The sequence below is a fragment of the Hippocampus comes genome, unplaced genomic scaffold, assembly GCF_001891065.2.
Source record: "Hippocampus comes isolate QL1 unplaced genomic scaffold, H_comes_QL1_v1.1 scaffold830, whole genome shotgun sequence".
Lineage (NCBI taxonomy): Eukaryota > Metazoa > Chordata > Actinopteri > Syngnathiformes > Syngnathidae > Hippocampus > Hippocampus comes.
In genome coordinates, this window is record NW_017806024.1 from 1 (window position 1) to 22,358 (window position 22,358).

Below are 22,358 nucleotides of genomic sequence, written 5' to 3' on the forward strand. Positions count from 1 at the left end.
GTGCCGAGCGATGGCAATACAATAAGCAAAGTGAGGACTACAAACAAAAAAACAAAAAAAAAAAATGCTTGCTTATGGTGACATGTTGCAACGGATTCTATCAGTCGCTTCACCTTCGTGGCTGAGTATCCCCAACTCAGCTGCGCCGCCTTCTTCATGGCTGAGCCCAACGAGGTCATCAGCCTCGAGTACGACAGCGTCGACATCGACTGCCAGGCGGGAGACTTCATTACGGTGAGGCCATCGCCGCCACGGGGAAATAGGGATTTGAGTGCCGAGCGATGGCAATACAATAAGCAAAGTGAGCACTACAACCAAAAAAACAAAAACCCTTGCTTATGGTGACATGTTGCAACGGATTCTATCAAGGTGTATATGGTCACAGTGTTCGGATTGTGCGGGCTAATGACTTTGACCCTGCATGAAGGCCGTGACTGCTGTTCTTGAGCAATAAAAATACGAAAATGCTCTCATTGAAACAGCGCATAATAAAACGCCATTTTCCATTTACGTGACCTCAATCAAAATCAATATGTATAGTGAGAGCAAGAAAAATATAGTCCTAGTAATCCTCATATCTCGCACGTGGCTGAAAGGTGTTTGACGGCTGGGTGTTGAAAGGCGAGAAGTTTCCCAGCTCGCAGGACCATCTGCTGTCCCCGCGCGAGCGATACGTGGACTACTGTGATTCCTCCACTTCCACCCGGAGAAGCGTGCGCTCCTCGCAGAACGTGGCCATGATCTTCTTCCGTGTGCACAACGCCGGCAGCGGCTTCGCCGTCACGTTCAGGAAGCTCGCCATCCAATTTCGTAAGTAAATGCGATGTTTTGATACAACCCAAGTAATGGTGATGCAGTCAGATTTTCTGACAGAAAAAAGTACTTTAATTTAATGTCTAATAGTTAAAATTAATAGCACGCAAAATGTCCTTGTGCTATGCGCTACTTCCATCTTGTTTTGCTTACTAAACGCAGAAGAAAAAGAATCCTCGTGCTAAACTCCCAATATTTTCTGCTCACTTTGAAATTGTACTTCTGATACCTCTCAAATGTGTCTGGAATTTCGTCTGACAGCTAATACTAAGAGCAAACATCCCAAACTTTGAGGCCATTTTGCTCATGGCTGTTGCGCAATATTTGAATGTTAGCATTGTGCTGTTTTTTTTCTTACTGTAGAAAAAGAAACATTCGCTGTTTACGTGTCAGCTTGCCCGTGAACGTGTCACATTTGCTTCGTTGCAGCCTGCAATGTCATCTCACACTCACCAGAAGGCACTTTCACCATGGTCAGCCCACAGCAGCACAGGAACTGCAGCTTCTCCATCGTCTACCCGGTAGAGGTCGACATCTCGGAATTTTCATCCTTCGGACTCCTCGGCAGCTTCCCAAAGGTGAGGCAACACGTACTGAACAGCAGCCAGCCCCTAAAACGTTGGCTCCTCCCTCCAGTGGCCCACATCGACTTGCGACTCGGAGGACATGCTCCAGCTGTTGGGGGGAAATGGTCTCGACACATCCAAGATGTTCCCCCTCACGGAGCTCTGCAGCTCCTCTACTGGGCCCAGTGAGTACTGGACATTTATGTCTGCTGAATTCTATTCTTTGTATATTCGACATAGTTTTCTTGACATCGTTATTCAACACAGCTTTTGTTCTGTCATCTTCCCTGCAGGACACATGAAAGTGGGCTGCGAAAACACGGTGGTGCGCATGGTGTCCAGCGGCCGCAATGTCAACAGGGTGTCCTTCAGCTACCGCCTGCTGGACAGCCAAGAGCTGCAGAGGCTGCGAGTCAACAACGTGGAGGATTTCTGCATGGCCAACTGATCTCTCTCATTGATATGTCTGAAAGACCAAACATGAATGGGAATATCAATGAAGACAAAGTGTGTGTTTTATATATTTTGTTCTTCCCCCTTTCCCCCAACATCCGTGCTGTTTGTTGCATAAAGTCTTGACATTCTAGTGATGAACGGTGCTAAAGTGAATTTATTGTCAGAGTAATGTGCCGTTAATAAATACAACTGATTGGCATTTGTATACAAATACTTTTTTGGAATAAAATTACACTGCATGGCAAAGCAATTATTCATCTTGTTTCTTGTTGAGAGAACACATCAATGTTTCCACTTTACATATTCAATGAAGCTATGGCAACCGTAGTCATGACGATCAGCCACAACAAAAGCTGCACTCAAAATGAGGCTCCAAAAAAACAACTTTTGACAATAATTTATTATTTGTCTGTGGCACAGTATTTTTTTTTCTATTCGTCGGCAGCATATTCAAACATCTATGTTTTGAGCTGTTGTGAAAGCGCAATATAAATAAAGATGAATCAAATGAAGTATTTTCAACCTTTTAATTGGCTTGCTTCAAATTTAAAATACATCTATGAAAGTAATTTGAGGGGTCTGCAGCAGATTTTTTTTTTTACTTTTATTGGCCCTTGGCTTAATCTAAAAAAACAAATAATTGGGCTATGTGGCAAATATTTTTTTTACAAAAATATAGAGTTTAGTTTCTTAAAAAAAGATTTTTTTTTTTTTACTTTATAAAGACCCAAACTACAAGCATCAAGGCAAGCTACATTTTTTTGTGATCAGTGCTTCAACAGCCATAAAAAAATCCCTTGAATGTAAATTGTAAAATTATCCAAGGACGTCTTGATTGATTGCAACCTTTTCAGCGCTATACGACTCGAAATTACGACGTCCCATCGGGCTGCCCGCATCCGCTCATTTCAATCAAAGCTAATTAAGTTAACAAGGTACATTTGAGTATAAAAAAAACATCCTACGTAATTTATTTTGCTGGAAAATGTCATCTGCAATCAAGCGATGACAACGTGGGAAATGGGAATATATTATTCTGGAATTTACGCCTTGCCGGAAGTGTCGGATTCAGTGCCTGAGGGGGGAAAGTGTGTCGGAAGTGAGGGTCCGACGCGACTGGACGCAGGTGCTCCGTGCGTCACGCTTTCTGGGAGGAGGGTCTCTTCCGCTTGTCTAAAATGGCCGCTAGGGTCTGCGGGGTGTGAGGTTTGCATCAGCTCAAAGTGTGGAAACGCAGATGTGCTTTCACACTTTCACACACAATAAAATAAGATTGCTCGTGTGCGTGTGTGCGTGCGTGTGTGTGATGATGTCTGGGTCATGGTGAAGGTGGAATTTGTTAGGGAATGGAGGCGTGGGGATTTAAAACATTTTTTTCTAGCTTTGCTGGTCACTAAAATAAAACAAAATGATACCCCACTAGGGCATGCTTTAAAAGGAAAGGGAAATCATCACATTTATTGACAACAGTGCAAATCAACATTCAGTTTTTTTTAATGACAAAGCTATACATTGTGGTTTAAAAGGGAACATCTATTTGGTGGTCTTCTTATTCTGTTCTTGGAAAAAGTCGTTGCAGGCAACGGTGAGCGCAGCCACCAGCACAACAAACTCATTGAAGTCCACCTCGTTGTCTTTATTGGAGTCCAGGTCACTCATGATCTTCTCCACCAGCAGTGGGTCCTTCTGCGACTGAAAAAAATAAATACATAAATAAATAAATTACACCATGCTCAAGGACTTGAAGATGTGTCATTTACAATGGCACATTTTTATTTACAACTGCCAGCCAAGTGCAAAAATGCAACTCTTCTTAATTAATTTCACAATAAGCAGCGCTCCCAGTTAAAGTTTCACTGTCACTGTTACTATTAAATTATACGTGTGTATTTAAAACAACCACGGAGCTTAGCGTTTCAGTCTCGTAGCTTAATGCTAACACTAAATAGCATCTATGTTTTAGTGCTGTAACCCTTCAAGCAATGCACTGAATACTAATAGTGAAGCAACACATTTGGACAGACAATATAACAGTACTCACAGTCATATATTCTACTCTCGAACAAGTGCTGTACCGATGAGCTGTGAGAGAAGTTGAGACGCATAAAAAAAGTTCGACTGATTTTTTTTTTAAATTTTCCAGAGTAAATTTTTTTGAATTCTATTTTAATTTAAAATAAGTATTTAACTAAATACAATATATTTATTTAAATATATAAAAATATGTATTTTGAGTAAAAAATAAAGCTAAATTCAAATATGAACTACTATTTAAGACATTAGAATATTTTTTATTCAATAATAATACATTATAGTTGAATACATTTTTACTGTTTTCAATTCATTCAAATTGAAAAAAAAAGAATATTAATCGCTCCATGCTTTCGCTGCTTTTACGATTTAAATACAATGAAACAAGACTATCCCTGCACTCAAGGTCTGCAATCAGATGCGATTGCCACCCACGGGGCTATGATGACATCATGGCAGCATCTATATTTGGAAGTGACGGGGGGCCCCGGTTGACAATGATGACGCGCCAGCAGCTGAGGCCTTCGCTTCCATTCACATGCAGGATGATAACAAGAAACGAAAAAAAATAATAAACATGTCTGTGACACCAAACTTCCAGATGACCGTCTCAATCACCGAAAGTGCTATTTGGTATCACGTGGCCTCAGGGGGGCTTTATCTTCAACAACTGGACAACCCCCGCTGTCTACTACACATCCCATTGGTGATGGACAAGGTCAAAAGATGCCTTCATCGTTTCTTGTATACAGTCGCTCTCTGAAACATGGTCATGAGGCCGTCCTTTTGGCAATTCACACCTCCCCAAAGCGCTATATAATAAAGATGAGGTGAGTCCGTGAATGAAGTGAAGAGAAAAAGCGCGACGACGGGTCAAAAGGTTACCGTGAGGAAGTCCGTGAGCTCGGTGTGCAGCAGCTGCTTGAGCTCGCCCTTGTTCAGCTTATACTTGTCTCCGTCATGGCCCGAGTAGTTGTAAAAGACGGCGATCAGCGCGTCCATGGCGCCCTCCAGCTGACTCGGCATCTTGCTGGCCCAAATAAGCAGAAGATGAAGAAGAGGAGCAGTCCTACCTGTGAGTGGAGGTGTTCAGTTGTGACGGCTCACTTGTTTGTCAGGAAGGGAACCACAAATGGGGAGAGTTGGCGTTGACGGCTGGAGTGGTCCGCCCGACGGGGTAATTAATTCCACAGGCGAGAGCATCCATGGCGACCATCTTCCTTTCCAGCCGCGTGCTTGGAAAACAAAACAAGTGCTGATGTGACCCTGCCTCCACCCGCCCCAAGGGTGCGAGAGAGCCTACACACCGCCTTCTCCATCTCGGTGTTCAATCATTCTGGTGTTTCCGTGCTCTCCCATGTGATTGGGGGTTAATACTGCAATGATGGCAGGATGTGAGCTGAGTCACACAGGTGAGTCCCTGCTCTAAGTGACTCGGAGGATTTGAACCCTCCCAGAGAATCAAGGTTCCTCAGTCTGTATTAACCAGAATACCATGAGTGCTCTGGCGGGAATCACTGGAAAGACCACAGACTCTGATTAGTTAACATTAACAGACTCGCCAAGAAACACATTTGGATGTGGAGGTTTACTGACTTGAGTTTTAGGAATAACCAGAAAAACAGAATCAGACGAGTCCAGTTCGCGGCCTCACTGGAAAACTCGTTTAATGGACTTGTAAGGAAACACTGTGGATTCGGACAATTCAGTTTACAGAATAGCTTGAAAGATAATAGACTCAGATCACTTGATTCAATGCCTTTGTTTGTTTTCTTGCTCTGAAGCCAGGTTTTATTTTTTAACCATGGTGAGTTTCATCCTTTTCTAATTTTCCTGACTTAACAGCCGCCAACCAGAATAGCAGCCAGCCCCTAAAGAGGAGCCCCTCAGGACATTTTTTTCTTCCACTCGCAGCCGCAGCAGGTTTCCATTTGTTAGACTTGACGAAACTCTTGCAGCAGCAGGAGGTGAGCATCATTAAATGATTGTTATTGTCATGTCACTGAGATAAATTGAAATCGTGGGACAACAGATCAACAGTTTCTTTATGGGCTGCTTGACGGACTGTACTCTGTGGCATCCGCGAGGTTGTTGCAAAGATAACACAACATCCTCAATGTGACTTTGTCCCTCAAGAGAGTATGCGAGTGTGGTATATAATGTATGCGTGTGTGACAGGCATAAAGTATGATAATGTTTATAGTCTACGGTATATTGTAGACTATGTGAAGAAACATATTTACATGTATTCATACACACACACCAACTGTGTATATAAATGGATGGATGGATAGATGAACAGATTCAGACACCACTGTGTTGAGCTCTACTGCTCTCTACAGGCCCTTTGGAGACAACACAATGGGCCGGCCATTTAACCTCAAATTTAAAACCATCTACTCATCCATCCATCCATTTTCTAATCGACTCATCCTCACAAGGCTTATGGGCGTGCTGGAGCAGTAGGCGGGGCACACCCTGAACTGGTTGCCAACAACAGAACATGCAAATTACACATAGGAAGGACGGAGCCGGAATCAAACCCTGCACATCTGCACTCGTGCTAACCACTCGTCCACAATGCCACCTGTTTAAAATAATCTTTTCCATAAATAATTGAAATTAAAAGAAAAGTGTGTGTGTGTGTGTGTGTGTGTGTGTGTGTGTGTGTGTGTGTGTGTTTGAAAATTGTGACCCCCCCCAAAAAAATCACCCAGCCGTTTCCTTGGCAACCACACTGCAGAGTAAGGGAAGGAAGTAACGACAAGGACAATTACGTCAGACACTAAGGAAATGACACATGACAAGAATTATGACACCTCATTAATCATGCAAAAAATAAATCATGCAAAATTTTCGCAATATAACAAGACAAAAAAAGCTCACAATGGACGTACAATGGGAGGAAGTGTGATTGACTTCCCTTTTGAAAGCCTCAAATGAGCATTTTTGTGGTGTGTGTGTGTGTCCCTGTGTGAGACATATTAACCCACTTCCACACTACAAGATACACGCTTGATGTTTGGTCATGCTCTGACCTTTTCTTTAGTACACCCGGTTCAAGTTTAGTAGCAATCGGACAAATATCTTGAGGACAAGTGTGACCACTGGAAATGGCCAAAATGACATTAAAACAAGATATTTAAACCTCAATGGCAGACTTGCTTTGTTCCAGATATGGCTTCAGGTGCTTTTTTTGTGTACATCTATTAAATTTCAAAATCTCTTGGACAAGTTTGTCTTTGAGGTAGCCCCGGATTTGGTGAAAATGACTCTAAATGAGCTACATGTACCTTGATCCAAAATGGCTGACTTCCTGTGTCCTTTCAAGCAGGGCTTCTTGAGACTAGAAAAAAAAAGATAGAATAGTTGATACATTAGATAAAAATAGACAGAAACGTGTATTGAATTTCAAAATATTTGCAACAAGTTTGTCTTGCAAATTACCAAATCGACCATTCATTACATAATTTTGTTGTAATGAATAAATAAAGCAACTGCTCGTTTTTGGGAGAGCAAACGGACGACTAAACGGGGAAAAAAAATGAGAGCATCTACGGGTCCCGAGTACTGGCTGCCAGCCTTGTGCCCATGAAAAGGGGTCTTTACAGAGCGCCCTTTTTTTTAAAGCGGAGACGGGGAGGTGGGTTCGGGGTGCATGGTAGGTGGGGCTTGAATATACATAAAAGCTTTAGCCAGTCGGACCGTCCAAGTTGGCACAGCCTCACCAGACGATTTGCCGTCGATGTTCTTTCCAGCCGAGGTGGTTTCATCCCGGATGTCAGGGGCGAGCAACGTGACTGCGGGCCCCCCCGGGTCCAGTTCGGTCCTCCAGCCGGCCTGGGACTACCTTCGCCAGAACCACCACAACCTCCTGAGGAGCCCATTGTTCCCCGTGGCACTCTCTGTCTCCACTTACTTCTTCTTGGTTGGGGTCTACACGGCGCTGGACCTGCTGGCACCCGCCTGGCCCAGCGTCAACCGCTACCGGCTGCACCCGGACAGACCCGTCACCTGGCCGGGCATTGGGACCACGCTGGGTGTCACCGCCTACAACCACATGTTCTACATCTTCCCTGCCGCTGTCGGCCAGTGGTTGTGGAGGCCACCCACCCCACTGCCTCCGCAGGCGCCCACCCTTTGGGAGTTCTCCCTGGGGATCCTGGGCTGCATGCTGGTCTTCGACTTCCAGTATTACCTCTGGCACCTGCTGCACCATCGCGTCCCCTGGCTGTACCGCACCTTCCACGCAGTGCACCATGAGTACCGGCGCCCATTTAGCCTGGTCACGCAGTACCTGTCTGGCTGGGAGCTGGTCAGCGTGGGCTTCTGGGCCACAGTGGACCCAGTTCTGCTGCGGTGTCACTGCCTCACCACGTGGGGCTTCATGGTCGTCAACGTCTACGTGTCCACCGAGGATCACTGCGGCTATGACTTCCCGTGGTCCATGCATAACTTGGTGCCCTTCGGCCTCTGGGGGGGCGCCCCAAAGCATGACGCCCACCACCGGTGGCCCGCCACCAACTTTGCCCCTTTTTTCTCCCACTGGGACCAGCTGGGGGGCACCCACATGATGCCGCCCACCAGCGGGCACGGCTCCGATGGTGATCCGAAGGACTAATGAATCACTTTTGTACCTTCTCCTGACCCAGAATGTTCCCTTTCCTTGTCTGACCTTCTATGTTGCTTCGATTTTATGACTTTCTGGTAAAATGTGACGTTGTAGACCGTGATGCACCGTTTTCAACTACTCCACTACTCTTCTTTTGTTGTTGTTATTATGGCGATCTCTCAGGTTTGTTTCCATACACGGGGAACAAAAGAAAATGAAAATAAAACAAATAAGTGCACTTACTTGACAGCTGTGTCTTTTCAATGAGCGAATATCAGCGGGGTGGCATGTTGTGTGTGATCTCGTCCACGCTTGCTCATTCTCTTTCCTCGCCGGCTTCCCGTCGTGCATGAATGGTGGTCTTTTAGCAGCAGTCCCGGGTCGGGACGCACGGCTTGCAATACTAATGGCTCTGCGGCTGCGCTTGAAAGGAGATTTCATTTAAAGTGCAAGTGAGCTATATATGTATGTTGCATATAAAAAGAATATAGATCCCAGTTCAAATGCCTTTTTTTTGTGATATAAAAAAAAAAAATGTCCAAACTTATTTTCCACTATTGATGTGATCTACAACCTGTCAATGCAACTGAAAGAAAAAAAAGAAAAAATGTTTAGATTTTTTTAACCGTACTTAATGATACAATAAAAATGTATTGCGCTAAAGATGCATTTTCGGGGTGTAGGGATTAGCTAGCGACTGCTAACTGCTTGCTACAGTGGGAGAAATGGACCTACCTGTAAGTCAGTGGCAATTGTGACATCACTGATGCAAACAAAGGCGCCCAAAGTTTTTATCAAGTTGGTTCGAGGCAATTTATGTCCCGTGTCAAATCGTGTCACTCCGCCAGTTTTCAGCCACACCTTAAAAAAAAGGAAGCTGAAATGCTGAAAAAACACTTAAATGCTATATCTCCACAAATCAGTGCTACATAGTTCTGACTCTGCAAATCTTCAGCATTTATCTTACAACATGTCATGCGTTAAGAAACAAATGTTCTTGAAAGCGCTTCGTGACAGCTGCAGCGGTTGTACAAAATGCATTCTCTTGTATTGTATAAACCTCTTGATTTCCCTTCACAGGGTTTTAAAAACAATAACCATTAAAGCAGCAAGTTTGAATCCTGGCTTGGCCCTGCATTCCCGGTGACGCTCTCTCCTTTGTGGCTCATCACAAGGGATGGCCAAAACCGGTTTGTCGTGGTTTGCGCTTTATGAGCGGTATGTCTGTTGCAAGAGGGTCATGTTTATTTTAGCAGCAAAGACGCCTCGAGCGGACCCGTCATAGCCGCCCACCATCAGACCCAATAAGCCTTTAAAATCAGCAAAACAGGAAGTTAAAAAAAAATGTAAAAACTCGCAGGAGAGGAAGTATGTCCATACATCGACGCAGGTGGAAAAGGACAGTTGGCATTTACGAGAAGCTCAGGGCCATATAGCCGCTTGTTACGACACCAAAAATATGCAACTCTATACGAGAAGTAGAACCACATCCACATTTGCGTTAAACATTCAGTTCGGTACACACAGTACTTCAGCACTGTCGTTCAAAGCTTTGTTATGGGGGCTGTTGTCAAGGGAAACAGGCAGTGCACAGACCCAAAATAGGGGTAGGAGCGGGAGCCTTTATGCAGGTAACCAAAACCTGCAGAACCACCTTGAGATTTAAATCGACGCTCTAAAATGGATATCATTTGTCTCATCCACTTCAACACATTGGGAAGACTTTTGCCACCTCTGCTCTTTCATAGTTGGGAGTGCCCTACTGCTTTTTCTGCAAAATCAATCTCAAACAGCTCTTTCGTTGTGAACTAAAGCTCACAGTAACCTCTGCCCTAGATTATGCAGGATAGAAATACGACACCTCAAGGTGACACTGCTCAGAGGTCATATGTGGGAGAGTGAATCACTAACCTGCTTTGCACACGCGGCGATCCATTCGTGTCGCCCTGTCACATCCGTTCAGAGACACTGGTTGACACCAAAGTTGCTGGAAAAATAAATAAATAAATATAAGTGTTTTATATATATATATAGCTATTTTACCTTTTTTTTTAACCTTTTTTTTCCTTCAGGTCAAAGGTGGACTGTCAAGAGTGCATCTTGCATGGCTTTGGTTTGTGTTGTTGGTTTAAAGTTAATCATCTCCTCACTTTCTTCTTTTCTGAAATTTTTCAGGTGAGGGGAGGGCGGGGGGGGGGGGGGTTCACTTGTAAGACGTAAAACTAGGAACGCATTAAGAAATATGGATGCAAGATTTTTGTCTGCTTGCGCAGGTTTAATGTGACTCACAAACAAAACAGCAGTGAAGAACAAAAGAACACTTCGGCAACAATCATTTACCTCTGACAAACAGTTGGCCTGACCCAGGTAGGGTTTCATCACGGACCCTGAAGGTGGGGGCAGGGTGTTTCAGTGGGGGGCTGGGTATGGATGCTTTTTGACATTCTATAACAATTTGCAAAACTGGGATGGTGTGGGTGGTGAACCCGCCAATGAATCAGATTTTTAAATTATTTTGTAGTATTCAACACAATAACGCAGATGTGAGATGCAGGCATTATTTTTGTCCACTTGGGGTTGACATCTTTGCGTTCGACTGTAGTATCTGTGACTTTGCATGTCTTTAATGGACTCTTTCCTTCTGGCTCGCCGCCATTGCACCATCTGATGTCAACAGATGCACGTTCGACTGCAGTAACATGAGTCTGTGTGGAAAAATGATGCCTGCAAAACTTTGAGGCAGAGATTTTGCTTCACTGATTTTTATCATTAAATTATCGAATACTTTGATAAATCGTCACGGTCCTAAAGGAACCCTGTTGGTAAAATTGGATGTGACGAAAATGAGGGGATTGAAACTGATCGTCCGGGGTTGACGTTAATACTGTAGCTTACCACTCGTGCAGCAAAGCAAGTCTGTGGCCGTTGAAGCTTTAGGTCAGCAAAGAATACGTTTCTCGATTGAACAGTTTCTTATCTGGGAAGGAAGGACAAGACTGGGCCGGCCATGGGTAAAGCTGCATTTCAGGAATACCGGTCTGGCAATGTCACCATGCGGCTTGCAGTCATTGAAAAGAACGGTCAGCTTTTTGTTTTTCGGTATTTATTTACAAAATGACGTAACACTAAATGAGGTTAAAAATACTTTGAAAGTCTTTCGTGGAAACTGCCAGTCTGACCGGACGGACTAGTACCAAAAGCAGCTTGCATTTCATTAAAAGTCCATCCTTGGCAAAGGTACCCGTCTGTCCGTCCGACCGTCCGTCCACTTGCCTGCTAGCACGAGCTGCTCTGGGTGGTCCCCGTGTCCGACACGTACGACTTGCTCTTCCTGGAGTACTTCATGGAGCTGAAGGACACTCGCATGCGTTCCACCGCCCGGCTGCTGCGGCACAGCAGCGTGTTCTTGACGTGCTGGCGGAAATCGTCGGACACGAAGTAGTAGATAAAGGGGTCCAGTACGCTGTTGAGGCTGGCCAGGCACAGCGTGGTGATATAGAAAGCGTAGCCGTTGTCCACCACCCCTTTCTTGAGCAGCGAGTAATGCAACACAAGCATGACATTGCTGGGGATGAAGCATACCAGGAAGGTGAGCAGCACGAGCAGGATCAGCAGCACCGCCCTCCGCCGGTTCTTAGCCGCCGCGCTGTTGTCCATTCCGCGGCCTAGTGTCCGCAGAAGCAGAATGTAGGCCACCGTGATGATGACGCAGGGCACCAGGAACACCACAGTGCCCATCAGGATGAAGTAGAAGTAAGGCAGGCGGACGGACTCAAAGGGCTTCTTAATGTCCAGGATGACGCTGACGTCATGGCAGGTGGTGATGGCGGGCTCCCGCAGCTTAGCCGTGTGCTGGTACAAGTAGAGCGGCGTGGTGGTGAGCCAGATAAAAACCCAGATGGCCACGCACACGCCCACCGCCACCTTGTTGTTCTTGCGTTGTTTTGAAAGCGGGTGCGCCACCACCCAGTAGCGCTGCACGCTGAGGCAAGCGATGAATAAAATAGAGCAGTACATGTTCCCATAGAAGAAGCCCACCAGGACCTTGCACAGCCCCTCGCCGTACGTCCAGTCGTTGCCGGCCAGGTGGTAGGCGATCTTGAGCGGCACCCAGATGACAAAGAGCAGGTCGGCCAGAGCCAGGTTGGCCATGTAGATGGACGACGGGTGCTTCTTCTTCGTGCGGAAAAGGAACACCCAGACAGCCATGGCGTTGGCAGGCAAGCCCACAACAAACACCACAATGTAAACGATTGGCAGGAAGATGGTGGTCAGGCCGCTCTGTAGGGTCTCCATGGTGGCGCGGTCCACCACCACCAGCTCCGAGGACTCGGGGTCTCTTCTGCCAAAGAAGCCGCGGCCACCCACTGGGAAAAATTAAAAAATACAAAAATAAAAAATAAATAATTCAAACACGACAAAACTACGACTGCCATTTATAATCGATTCATCAGCATGTCAATAGTGTTCTCCTTAACATGTTAGCATTAAGCGAGTCCTATGTAAAGGTACCGCTGCACTGTGACAGCCACATCTGGCACAGTAACACGCTAAGCTGAAATGAGCAGGTATGTGTTTAATTTGGCCATTTATAACTAAAGGCCCATGTTTGAAAATTGGAGTGTTGTCAACCATTTTTTAAGAATCCAGTCTTTTTTTGTTTCTTTAACTACATGACATTGTTGCAATTGCAGAGAAACTGCAAAAAATAATAACTGGCCCCTTCCAGGGATGATTGCATCACTTAAAAGGGAGAGGATCAGGAGTATGAGGCTCATCAATAGTACAGTATTAGCAAATTAGTCTAAATGACACGCAGGCACAAACTGATGTGACATCACATGTGTGCAAACCAAATATGGGCACGAGAGCTTTATACAAATGCTAAGTCGTTCAGTTCTTTTGGTATTTACAGTATAAACAGAAAAATGTTAACAGCAAAAGAGACGCTGAAACACACTTTCAGCTTTGCTAATAACAGAAGATGGTTTAAAAAAACTGTTCATTGTAAAGTAGTGCAGCATGAAGTGTATACAGTAGTAACATGGTAACAAAAAACACTTTTTACACACCAATCTTCAAATGTTCCAAATCTGCTCAAGCAATAAACATGAAACACTATTTTGTAGCCCAACATTTCCAATACAAAACCACATCACATTAAGGAGCAGGGAATGCCAACAAGAATGGAGAGGACTAAGGGCATACTGTACTCAAATGTTATAAATCTGCTCAATAAACACATACATTTTTTAATAGAACTTTTTTCCCAGGTAGCCATGTTGAGACTGTGGAGTAGAACAAGTCCAACTTTGCCTGTATTGGTATGATCACTGGATGACTCAGGTTCTCATATTTGTATTTAATTCTGCTTCCATAAATGTGAGTTTTTTACATGTGTATACAGCACCCAATTATTTGTTTTAATCAAACAATTTTAAAACTTTGCATTTTAAAGCCCAGAGTCGGTTAAATTAAATTCGCATTGGCTCATCCGATCGTTTAAACTCCCGGGGGTTAATATTTGGTTGTATTCAAATTGTGAGCAAGTCAGACGAGCCTCGTCGAAACCACAATATTTTCCCACACGACAAGTCCCAACTCGGAGGTGACAGAAGCCGAGGTTGGAGCACTGAACTCGGTCAAAAGTTGATGTATCGATGATCAGTTAGTGGATTTTTTTTTTTTTTTTGGTCAACACAGTCATTTTAATCACCGAATTGCATATCTGGGTGAATCAAGACTAACCGAGTAAATTCGGGAAAAAAAAAATTACCTGCGCCATCCGCGAACCAAAACTGACACAAGACGATCAAAGAGAGTGCCAAAAAGTGAGCTGGGTCCATTTTTTTTTCTTTCTATTCAATTAGGTTCCGTCCACTCGCTCGGATCTCTGAACGTTCGACTTTCGGCTCCTTGCTGTGTCCGCGCCCAGAAAGTAGGTATTTTAACATAAACAGCCGCCCACTCGTCCACCCCGGTACCATCGAGGCTCAGCGACCACGCCCCGAGACTACCTGCCTGGCATGGCCTGCGCGTCTTTGTGACGTCAGAGAGTCGTTTTTTTTTTCACTTCAACTCACAAAGCAGACAACAAAAACTTTATATACAGTATGTACTGTATATATTTAAAGATGTGTAAAAAATATTAATATAAAATATATCTAACTTCACAAACTTCTTAAAACACGACAGGGAGTTTATGACATGTATAAAAATTATACAAAGAAGATATTGCGCAGACCACTGATAAAGTTTGCAGTCATGGTATGTTTTCATAGGTTTTCCTTAGCATTTATTTATACCTGTATGGACACAAAAAAAAAATCAAAAGAAGTTGCTTTGATATGCATACATTTTGATCTATGCTAAAATCTTGCTGAAATAATACAGGTTATTAAGTAGAATTGTGAAAGGGCAGTTCTATTCTAAACAATAATACCAAATAAAACATCTTTCAGGAGTAAGGAGATGTGGGGATGAATGCTATCTATAATAAATCGTGTCAGATTACACCACGACTGTTTTGTGTCTGAAGAAAACCAGAACAAATCGACTAACATTTCTCATAATTCACTACAAAAACGTCACTTGTGTCTTTCTTTAATTTGTTTCTGTAAATTTGTGTTTGCGTTGTTGCGTCCTTGTTTTGAGTGTAAATCCTACTCTGCTGCCATTGTCTCTGTGGAGGGATTAGCCTCAAAATTGTTCACCCAAATGTGTCCACGACTAGGGGCTGTGTGAGTTCAGCTCCACTCTTCACCATACATGCAGACGATTGCCGTTCATCCTCAAATAATCATTTTTAATCAAATATCCAGATGATACCGTTTTGACAACATTGCTGAATAATTCAGAGAATAATTCAACAGGGCATGGACATGCATTGTGACATGTTAAAAACAATGCTCGGCAATAAACACCAACCAACACCTGTAGAATGACAGTCTGAATTGAAGTATATTTAAAATCCACAATTTATTTAATTTCACAGTGTAAAATTTCAAACAAAAACAAAAATGTTCTACAATAGCAATAGTACACATAGTCATCACTGAAAAAACCAAAAACAAACAAAAAAACAAAAACAAACAAAAAACAATTTCAATGTTCAAATGTGCATAGTGGTTGTCCCTCCCCACCTGTTTTGATGTCCCAGTCTGTTATGGAGGTTCTTAGACTGATGCACAGACAATAATAACCCCAACATGCATGTTTTAGGGATGCAAAAGGAAACCTGAGTAACCTGACAAAACCTTAAACATGTATTCTTTGTACCTATGAGAGGAGACAGCGAATTATATTCTGGACTGGTCATCACATTCAAATCTATGGCCAATTTAGAGTCTACATCAAATATTTTGGGAATGTGAGAGGAAGCTTCATACCTAAGAACGATGAGGCAAATGTGCTTACCAACCAGTGGTACTTTTGTGCTGCCCTATTTAGAAAAGGAACAACTCAACTGAGTCTGTTATCCGGAGAGAATTGGAGCGCCGGCTAGCACTGCGAGCTGCCTGTGTTTCCACTTGAGTCGGACATGTAGGTGTTGCTCTTCTTCGAGAACTTGAGCGCGCTGAAGGACACGCGCATCCTCTCCACCGTGCGCTGGCTCCGGCACAGGAACGTGTTCTTGACGTGCTGGCGGAAGTCGTCTGATATGTAGTAGTAGACGAACGGGTCAATGCAGCTGTTGAGGCTGGCCAGGCACAGCGTGGAGATGTAGAAGCCATAGAGGTTGTTGGGCACCTCATTTAGGAGCAACACATAGTGCACCAGTAGCATGATGTTGCTGGGCGCGAAGCACACCATGAACATCAGCAGCACCGTGATGATCAGCACCACCGCCTTGCGCCGTTTCTTGGACACGGTGGCGTCCACCGTCATGCTGCTGCGCAGTGCTCGCAGCATCAGCACATTGGAGATGGCGCACACGGTGGCTGGCCCCACAAAGCCCACTGAGCCCATGGTGAGGAAGTAGCCTGCTGCCATCTTCTTCTGGCTGGGCCGGGTGACGTCATGGCAGGTGAGTATGTTCAGGTTGACCACGCGCACCTCCTGGTCATACAGGTAGAGCGGCACAGTGAGCAGCCATACCGTTGCCCAGATGGCCGCTGAAGACACGTAGGCTACTGTGTTTTCACGCCGGCGCTGCGCCAGCGGGTGAACCACGGCCCAGTAGCGCTGCACGCTGATGCAGGCGATAAAAGCCATGGAGCAGTACATGTTCCCGTAGAAGAAGCCCACCAGGACTTTGCACAGCCCTTCACCGTATGCCCAGTTGTTGAGGTTGAAGTGATAGGCGATCTTCAGCGGCACCCAGATGACAAAGAGCAGGTCGGCCAGAGCCAGGTTGGCCATGTAGATGGACGACGGGTGCTTCTTCTTCGTGCGGAAAAGGAACACCCAGACAGCCATGGCGTTGGCAGGCAAGCCCACAACAAACACCACAATGTAAACGATTGGCAGGAAGATGGTGGTGAGGCCGCTGCTCAGGACCGATTCGGCATGCAGGCTCAACAAAATCCCGCCGGTTGTCTCAGTGCCGGTGAAACCTCGCAAGTCCTCTGTGCAGAGAAAGTAGCTGGGATTTAATAAGAAAGTCGAATGCTTTGGGCTTAGATTTTAAGGAGAATCACCAAACAAATATTTAGTCATATAAGACCTGAACTAGTATTTCCAACCCAGGACAATTCGTCCAATTCCGGTGAACCATTGAACTACCAATAGATCATTAAAAAAAAAAAAAAAAAAACATTGCTTCTGTGTTGCATGGAGTTCCTGATTTTATTTTTACATTCGTGGTTGTCAGAGAAACTGATTTGTTTTACATTTGTTGTTGTATTGTTGACACTGTGTGGGTCGACAGGACAAAATTGCGCTATCTACTGTGAGGCACTTCTCCAAAATGAGATTTTCCGGAAGTTACACGGACGTCAGAGAGAAGCGCCACTTCATGTCACATGACAGCACACACACAACGTCCACCCTCACCTCCACGTTCGACCTGCATTCATCACTTAAACCAGCAATTAAAACTCCATAAAGTACTTCTACAAAACCTACTATATTCCACCCCATGATTAAAGACATAAATACGACGTGTGTTTTCTTCTTATGTGTGCTTTTCGGACCATTTCAACGGCCGAAATTGTTCCGCTCTCCAAAGGTAAACAAAACGAACTCACCTGTGTCACACGAGCCGGTATGTAGAAAACGAAGGAGAAAGACAACGAGCACAAGTCGTCCGTCCCGCGCAGTCATAGCGGCGTCGTATTTAAGTTTATTTGTTAAATAAAACAAATAATAGACGAAAACAACGACGTCGCCGTGGGTGGTGGTGGAAGTGATGTCGGCGGGCGTGGCAACTTGCGTTTACCCTGTCTTATGTCTCCGCCCCGCGAAGAGCAGGCCTTCACACCTTGGTGACGTCACGGTGAAACATGACCGTGCGGTGCCATTTGTGGTCATACTCCTACTACTAATCACGCACCGACAAACAAGTGATTCCGGAAACTTTTTTTGAACCAAACACACACAAATCTCTCTATATTTATACTTAGTCTGTCTAATACTCTCAATTATATGATCATCAAATCAAGTAAACAATTAACCCGTGATATAAATGACAAAACATAAATGTTTGAATGTGGTCAAAACCTTTCCTATGGCGCTATCTAGTGGATAAATTAAGAAGAGTCTGTGGCTTGATGGAGATGGAATTCTCATGATGGTCAACAGGGGGAAGCAAAAGCACTTGCTAGCAGCATGAAAAGCCTGCTGGTTTATCTTTGCAGGATAAGCGTGTGGTATCATTGCCAAATAGGTTCAAAAAGTGGTTTGAAACGAGTTTATTTAACAAAGATAGTGTAAAGGAAGATATCAGTTAACAAAGTGAGCAAATATACACGTAACACGTACAAATATGGATTTAGCTAAACATTACAATGTAACAGCTTAAATAGTTGTAGTGTGCAAAATGAAAAGTCCATTGTGCTTAAATGCTTAATATTATTTCACATTTATGTGGTAAAAATAGGAATAATTGGGACGAACAACATTCCCACCAAAGAAATCAAAGAAGGTTCCTGTGGACCATCACAGGCGGCAGTAAAAAGAAGACCAAAGATTTTTGCAAAAATAACAGCCATGAATGCAACCCGGACATGAACTAATTGTCGGAAACCCTCCTGTTGTTTGATTTCTTTTTGTTTTATCGGCAAGTAGCCATCCAGTCCAGGGTGAGCCACAGTATATTGCCCACCCCAAAAAGTTGCAGAAGTACATTTAGATCCTAATTCCTGAAATTGAAACACACTTCTGGAGGAGACCTAAAAAATTCTGGGAGTAGTAGTTATCTAATGAAATACGTTATGTACATCAGACCCCACCACAAAGGTTCCTAAATCTTTTTTTAAATGATTCATTCAGATGATGCTGTGGTAGAAAAGCAGTCAGTGGTCTAGGATCAGTCATCAAACCAGAAGTTTCTTGTACAGTCCACCATGGCTCCCTTGCAAGGAATCCTTTTTGGCAAACGCGACGTTTCGCTCTGAGCTTTCCATGCGGCTAGACTTCAGGATAGTCCTGCTGCTGGATCTGTAAGAGTCCGATGAGCTGGTGCTGAAGCTCGTGGCTATCTTCTGACACCTCAGCACCCCGACGAGCTCTCGCTGGCACTGGGATGAACCGAAGCAGTAGAGCACCGGGTCCAGCAGACAGTTGAGGCTCCCCAAACACAAAAAGACCAGATAGGCAACGTACGTGCCCTCGGGGGCATCACCGGCCTGGTACACCCCATCATGGAGCTGCGTGTAGTGGACCAAGAGCAGGCAGTTTGTGGGTGCGAAGCACAACAAGAAGATCACCAGCACTGTCAGCGCCATCACCAGGGCCCTGGTTCTCCGACGGGAGCTTCCGGAAACGCCGTGAGGGGACCGGCTCAAGGACCAAATCACACGGGTGTAAGAGATTGTAGTGACCAGCAGTGGGGCGACGAAGAGGGCGACGCACAGGGCAATGAAGTACTTCCCGTAGAGTCCAACCACTTCACCCACTGGCCGGACATCATGGCAGGTGGTGATGTCCAGCTCTTTCAGGTAGAACGTCTGCTCGGAGACGACCAAGGGTACAGTGCCAGCTAATGACATGACCCACATTGCAATGCAGGCTAGGACGGCGTTGCGGGGGCTCCTCCATGTCAGCGAGTCAATTGGGTACACAACGGCCAAGAGACGATCCACACTGATGCAGGCCACCAGCAGGACCGAGCAGTACATGTTCCAATAGAAGGCGGCAGTGACCATACGGCACATGGACTCGCCGAATACCCAGTTGTTCCCGGAGAAGTGGTATGCCGCCTTGAAGGGCAGGAGGACGGCGAAGAGCAGGTCGGCACATGCCAAGTTGAGCATGTAGATGGCCGCAGGTTTCTTGGGTCGGATCCGACGCGTGAAGGCCAGAGCGGCGCAGGCGTTGATGGGCATGGCGAGTAGGCACACCATGGCGTAGAATGATGGGATGATCACTGTGGAAAGGCGCCCCGTCAGGAAGCTGCGTACCTCCTCTGAGATGGCAGTCACGTTGCTGACTCGCAAGCTGCCTCTGACCCTCGGGGTTCTGTTCACCCTCCGGTCCACTTCGAGACCATATACATCCTCCAAAGCGAACGGTTCATCGGTGAAAGAGGCATCGAAGTAGGAGAACATTCGTCCTGTGGCGGTTTCTGGACACAAGTATTTTATTAATATAGACTTTAGTTGATTAGCATGTTAGCATATGCTAACAAATACTAAGAGCTGCTACTTTTTTAATAAAACAATTGTAATCGTACAGCATCATTAAAAAAAAGTATTCTTTGAACCATCCATCCAAACCGCTTATTCTCACGAGGGTCGTGGGGGTGCTGCGTGTGGGAGGAAACCGGAGGCCCGGGATAAAATCCATGAAAGCACGGGGAGAACATGTAAACCCCAAACAAGAAGTCAGGATCCCGGAATCGAACCCGATACCTCTGCACTGTGAAACAGACATACCAGTCGCCCACCGTGTTGCCTATTTATATTTTTTGTTGTATTGTAATCCATGTTCCAATGAATTACATAAACGTGAAATACCTCTAATAAGTTTCTGATAAAAAAAAAACATTTCAATATGCTAATTAGGAATAAAGAAAGTTATCTTCAATTGAAAAAAAATAATTCCAATTCAGATTATAAAGAATTGTTACTAGCATCATCGAGCATCTGCTAGTTCCAAATCATCAATGAAGTCTTTGAACTTTATTGAACGTCAAAGATGTGACTCAACCGGCTGTAAAACGGAGTGGTGACGTCAGCCCATGGTACAACGGTTATCATAATCCCCAAGATATTTACACATACGACATAACGAACAAAAATGATTGTTTTTTTATCGCTTAGTAACGGTAACTTTATTATCTTTTTCATTAAAATCACAGACGCATAAAACTTACTATTGTGGTGGGCTGCCAATCCTGCGCATGCGCTCACGGCAAGCAGCAGCAGCAGGACGGGAAGCGTTGATCGAGACATTTGGCAGCTCCAGCAATCGAATACAAGGACGAAGAACAGAATAAAACGTATCTCGAAGAAGTCTGTCGATGTAGTGTGCTCCTGCTGCTGCTCTGCGTTCTCAGGATGTTCTGATGGTTCCGCCCACCCTCAAAGTGGGCCCGATTTGCGACCAGTCAGCGGCGAGCGGAACGACATTCCATGGGAGATGACGTCACGTTTCCAGTCACCCCTGTAGCCGGATAACAGCCAGGAGTTCGATGACCGAACTGGAGACTAGACATAGTCCGAATGTCCAAAAAGGCAACAGAAGCAGCACATTACAAAACGTATTCATTTTCTGTAATTTAAAGATGTTTTATATCCCCAGATATTATTGTCATTATTGTTAATATTATTCTGCAAGGCAGCTTTAATTATATGGCACAATTCATACACGACGTCACAGTGTGCTTTGCACATTTCAAAGTACAACTTGAAAGCAAAAACGAACAAAAAGATATTTAAAAGCAAAGTAAATAAATTTTTAAAAGTAGCTTCCTTAAAAAATACTGACAGAATATTCAGTGCAAGAGTAAGTTTTTGGAAAAACATCATTTTAAAAAAAATGCTTTGAAAGACCTCAGTCATAGTCAAAACTACTATTCTCAAAAGACCGTTTGACCTTCCGACTTCTGTGTGGACGTACCGCAATTCCGAAATGAATGCATCTAAAATGAACACCGAAAGCCACCGCAAAGTATAGTTTGCATCCAAACTGTTTGACGCATTTTAAAGACAACAAAGATTAGCAAAGGAGGTTAAGAGAGGAGTTGGTGAGTCAAATGTCTGGGAGTCCACAGCCAAAATGAAGTTCCTTGGCACAGTGCCAGTCACAAACAGATTCATTGTTTTTGCTTTCTGCTGTTATCCCTTCACTGCCGACATCGTCCAGTCAGATTTTAGCTGCAGAGGAGCAACAGGAAGTCCCTGAACATGGTGACGTGGAGCCTTGTTTGAAGTGATTTCACTCTCGTTTCAAATACATGCCCAAGCTTCTTCGCCTGCGTTTCCAAGCGATAAAACTGTTTCCTGTTGTTGACTCGTCTTGAGTTATTTTGGGGATCTCTCAGTACAGCAAATGTAAACAAGTGTTCTTCCTCTCGCTTCAAATTAGGAAGAACGCAGCTAATGTGGGCGTCATCTTGTTTTTGTGGCTGTGACAAGCAAATTGATGGCAATGGTTTAATATGATCATACGACTGGTTGACAAAGAAGAGAAGATAAAAACAAAGTTCCGGACCAAACCCCAACTCTAGCTACAACCTTAAAATCTAATCCCAAACCGACATTACCTCTAGCTTCACC

General features: G+C 44.5%; 5 protein-coding genes across 15 annotated transcripts; 2 read left to right on the forward strand and 3 right to left on the reverse strand.

Moving 5' to 3' along the window:
• Positions 1–104: 104 nt before the first annotated feature.
• Positions 105–2,086, forward strand: LOC109529261 (corticotropin-releasing factor-binding protein-like; the record flags this gene model as incomplete). The annotated part of the gene is made up of 5 exons (XM_019892555.1): positions 105–234; positions 597–810; positions 1,243–1,391; positions 1,450–1,564; positions 1,673–2,086. Coding segments are annotated over 5 exons (763 nt in total), but the record flags the coding sequence as incomplete, so codon positions are not given.
• A 1,179-nt stretch (positions 2,087–3,265) lies between these two features.
• On the reverse strand, positions 3,266–9,297 carry s100z (S100 calcium binding protein Z). 9 transcript variants are annotated; one of them, XM_019892564.1, is made up of 5 exons: positions 8,722–8,783; positions 7,160–7,212; positions 4,974–5,101; positions 4,752–4,892; positions 3,266–3,527 (listed from the first exon to the last, which is right to left on the reverse strand). In XM_019892564.1, exons 3-5 carry the CDS (start codon positions 5,067–5,069, stop codon positions 3,369–3,371), a joined length of 396 nt encoding a protein of 131 aa, XP_019748123.1. In that variant the 5' UTR covers positions 5,070–5,101; positions 7,160–7,212; positions 8,722–8,783; the 3' UTR covers positions 3,266–3,368. The 9 variants fall into 9 exon arrangements, with proteins under 9 accessions (XP_019748123.1, XP_019748125.1, XP_019748124.1 ...); XM_019892566.1 differs by lacking the exons at positions 7,160–7,212; positions 8,722–8,783 and adding an exon at positions 9,214–9,297; XM_019892565.1 differs by lacking the exon at positions 7,160–7,212 and having other exon boundaries at positions 8,722–8,805.
• On the forward strand, positions 7,590–8,687 carry LOC109529265 (cholesterol 25-hydroxylase-like protein 2). Its single transcript, XM_019892559.1, has one exon. The coding sequence runs from the start codon at positions 7,612–7,614 to the stop codon at positions 8,485–8,487; it is 876 nt and encodes a 291-aa protein (XP_019748118.1). The 5' UTR covers positions 7,590–7,611; the 3' UTR covers positions 8,488–8,687.
• Positions 9,298–10,536: 1,239 nt separating the features above from the next.
• LOC109529263 (proteinase-activated receptor 2) lies at positions 10,537–17,871 on the reverse strand. 3 transcript variants are annotated; one of them, XR_002170808.1, is made up of 3 exons: positions 14,255–14,477; positions 10,819–12,845; positions 10,537–10,639 (listed from the first exon to the last, which is right to left on the reverse strand). XR_002170808.1 is itself a non-coding variant. In XM_019892557.1 (2 exons), the coding sequence occupies exons 1-2, from the start codon at positions 17,740–17,742 to the stop codon at positions 11,755–11,757; spliced, it is 1,167 nt and encodes a 388-aa protein (XP_019748116.1). In that variant the 5' UTR covers positions 17,743–17,866; the 3' UTR covers positions 10,728–11,754. The 3 variants fall into 3 exon arrangements, 2 of the variants coding, with proteins under 2 accessions (XP_019748116.1, XP_019748117.1); XM_019892557.1 differs by lacking the exons at positions 10,537–10,639; positions 14,255–14,477 and adding an exon at positions 17,667–17,866 and having other exon boundaries at positions 10,728–12,845; XM_019892558.1 differs by lacking the exons at positions 10,537–10,639; positions 10,819–12,845; positions 14,255–14,477 and adding exons at positions 15,263–17,045; positions 17,667–17,871.
• Positions 17,872–18,314: 443 nt separating this feature from the next.
• Positions 18,315–21,227, reverse strand: LOC109529262 (proteinase-activated receptor 1-like). The gene is made up of 2 exons (XM_019892556.1): positions 20,954–21,227; positions 18,315–20,203 (listed from the first exon to the last, which is right to left on the reverse strand). The coding sequence occupies exons 1-2, from the start codon at positions 21,030–21,032 to the stop codon at positions 18,954–18,956; spliced, it is 1,329 nt and encodes a 442-aa protein (XP_019748115.1). The 5' UTR covers positions 21,033–21,227; the 3' UTR covers positions 18,315–18,953.
• Between the last annotated feature and the right edge of the window lie 1,131 nt (positions 21,228–22,358).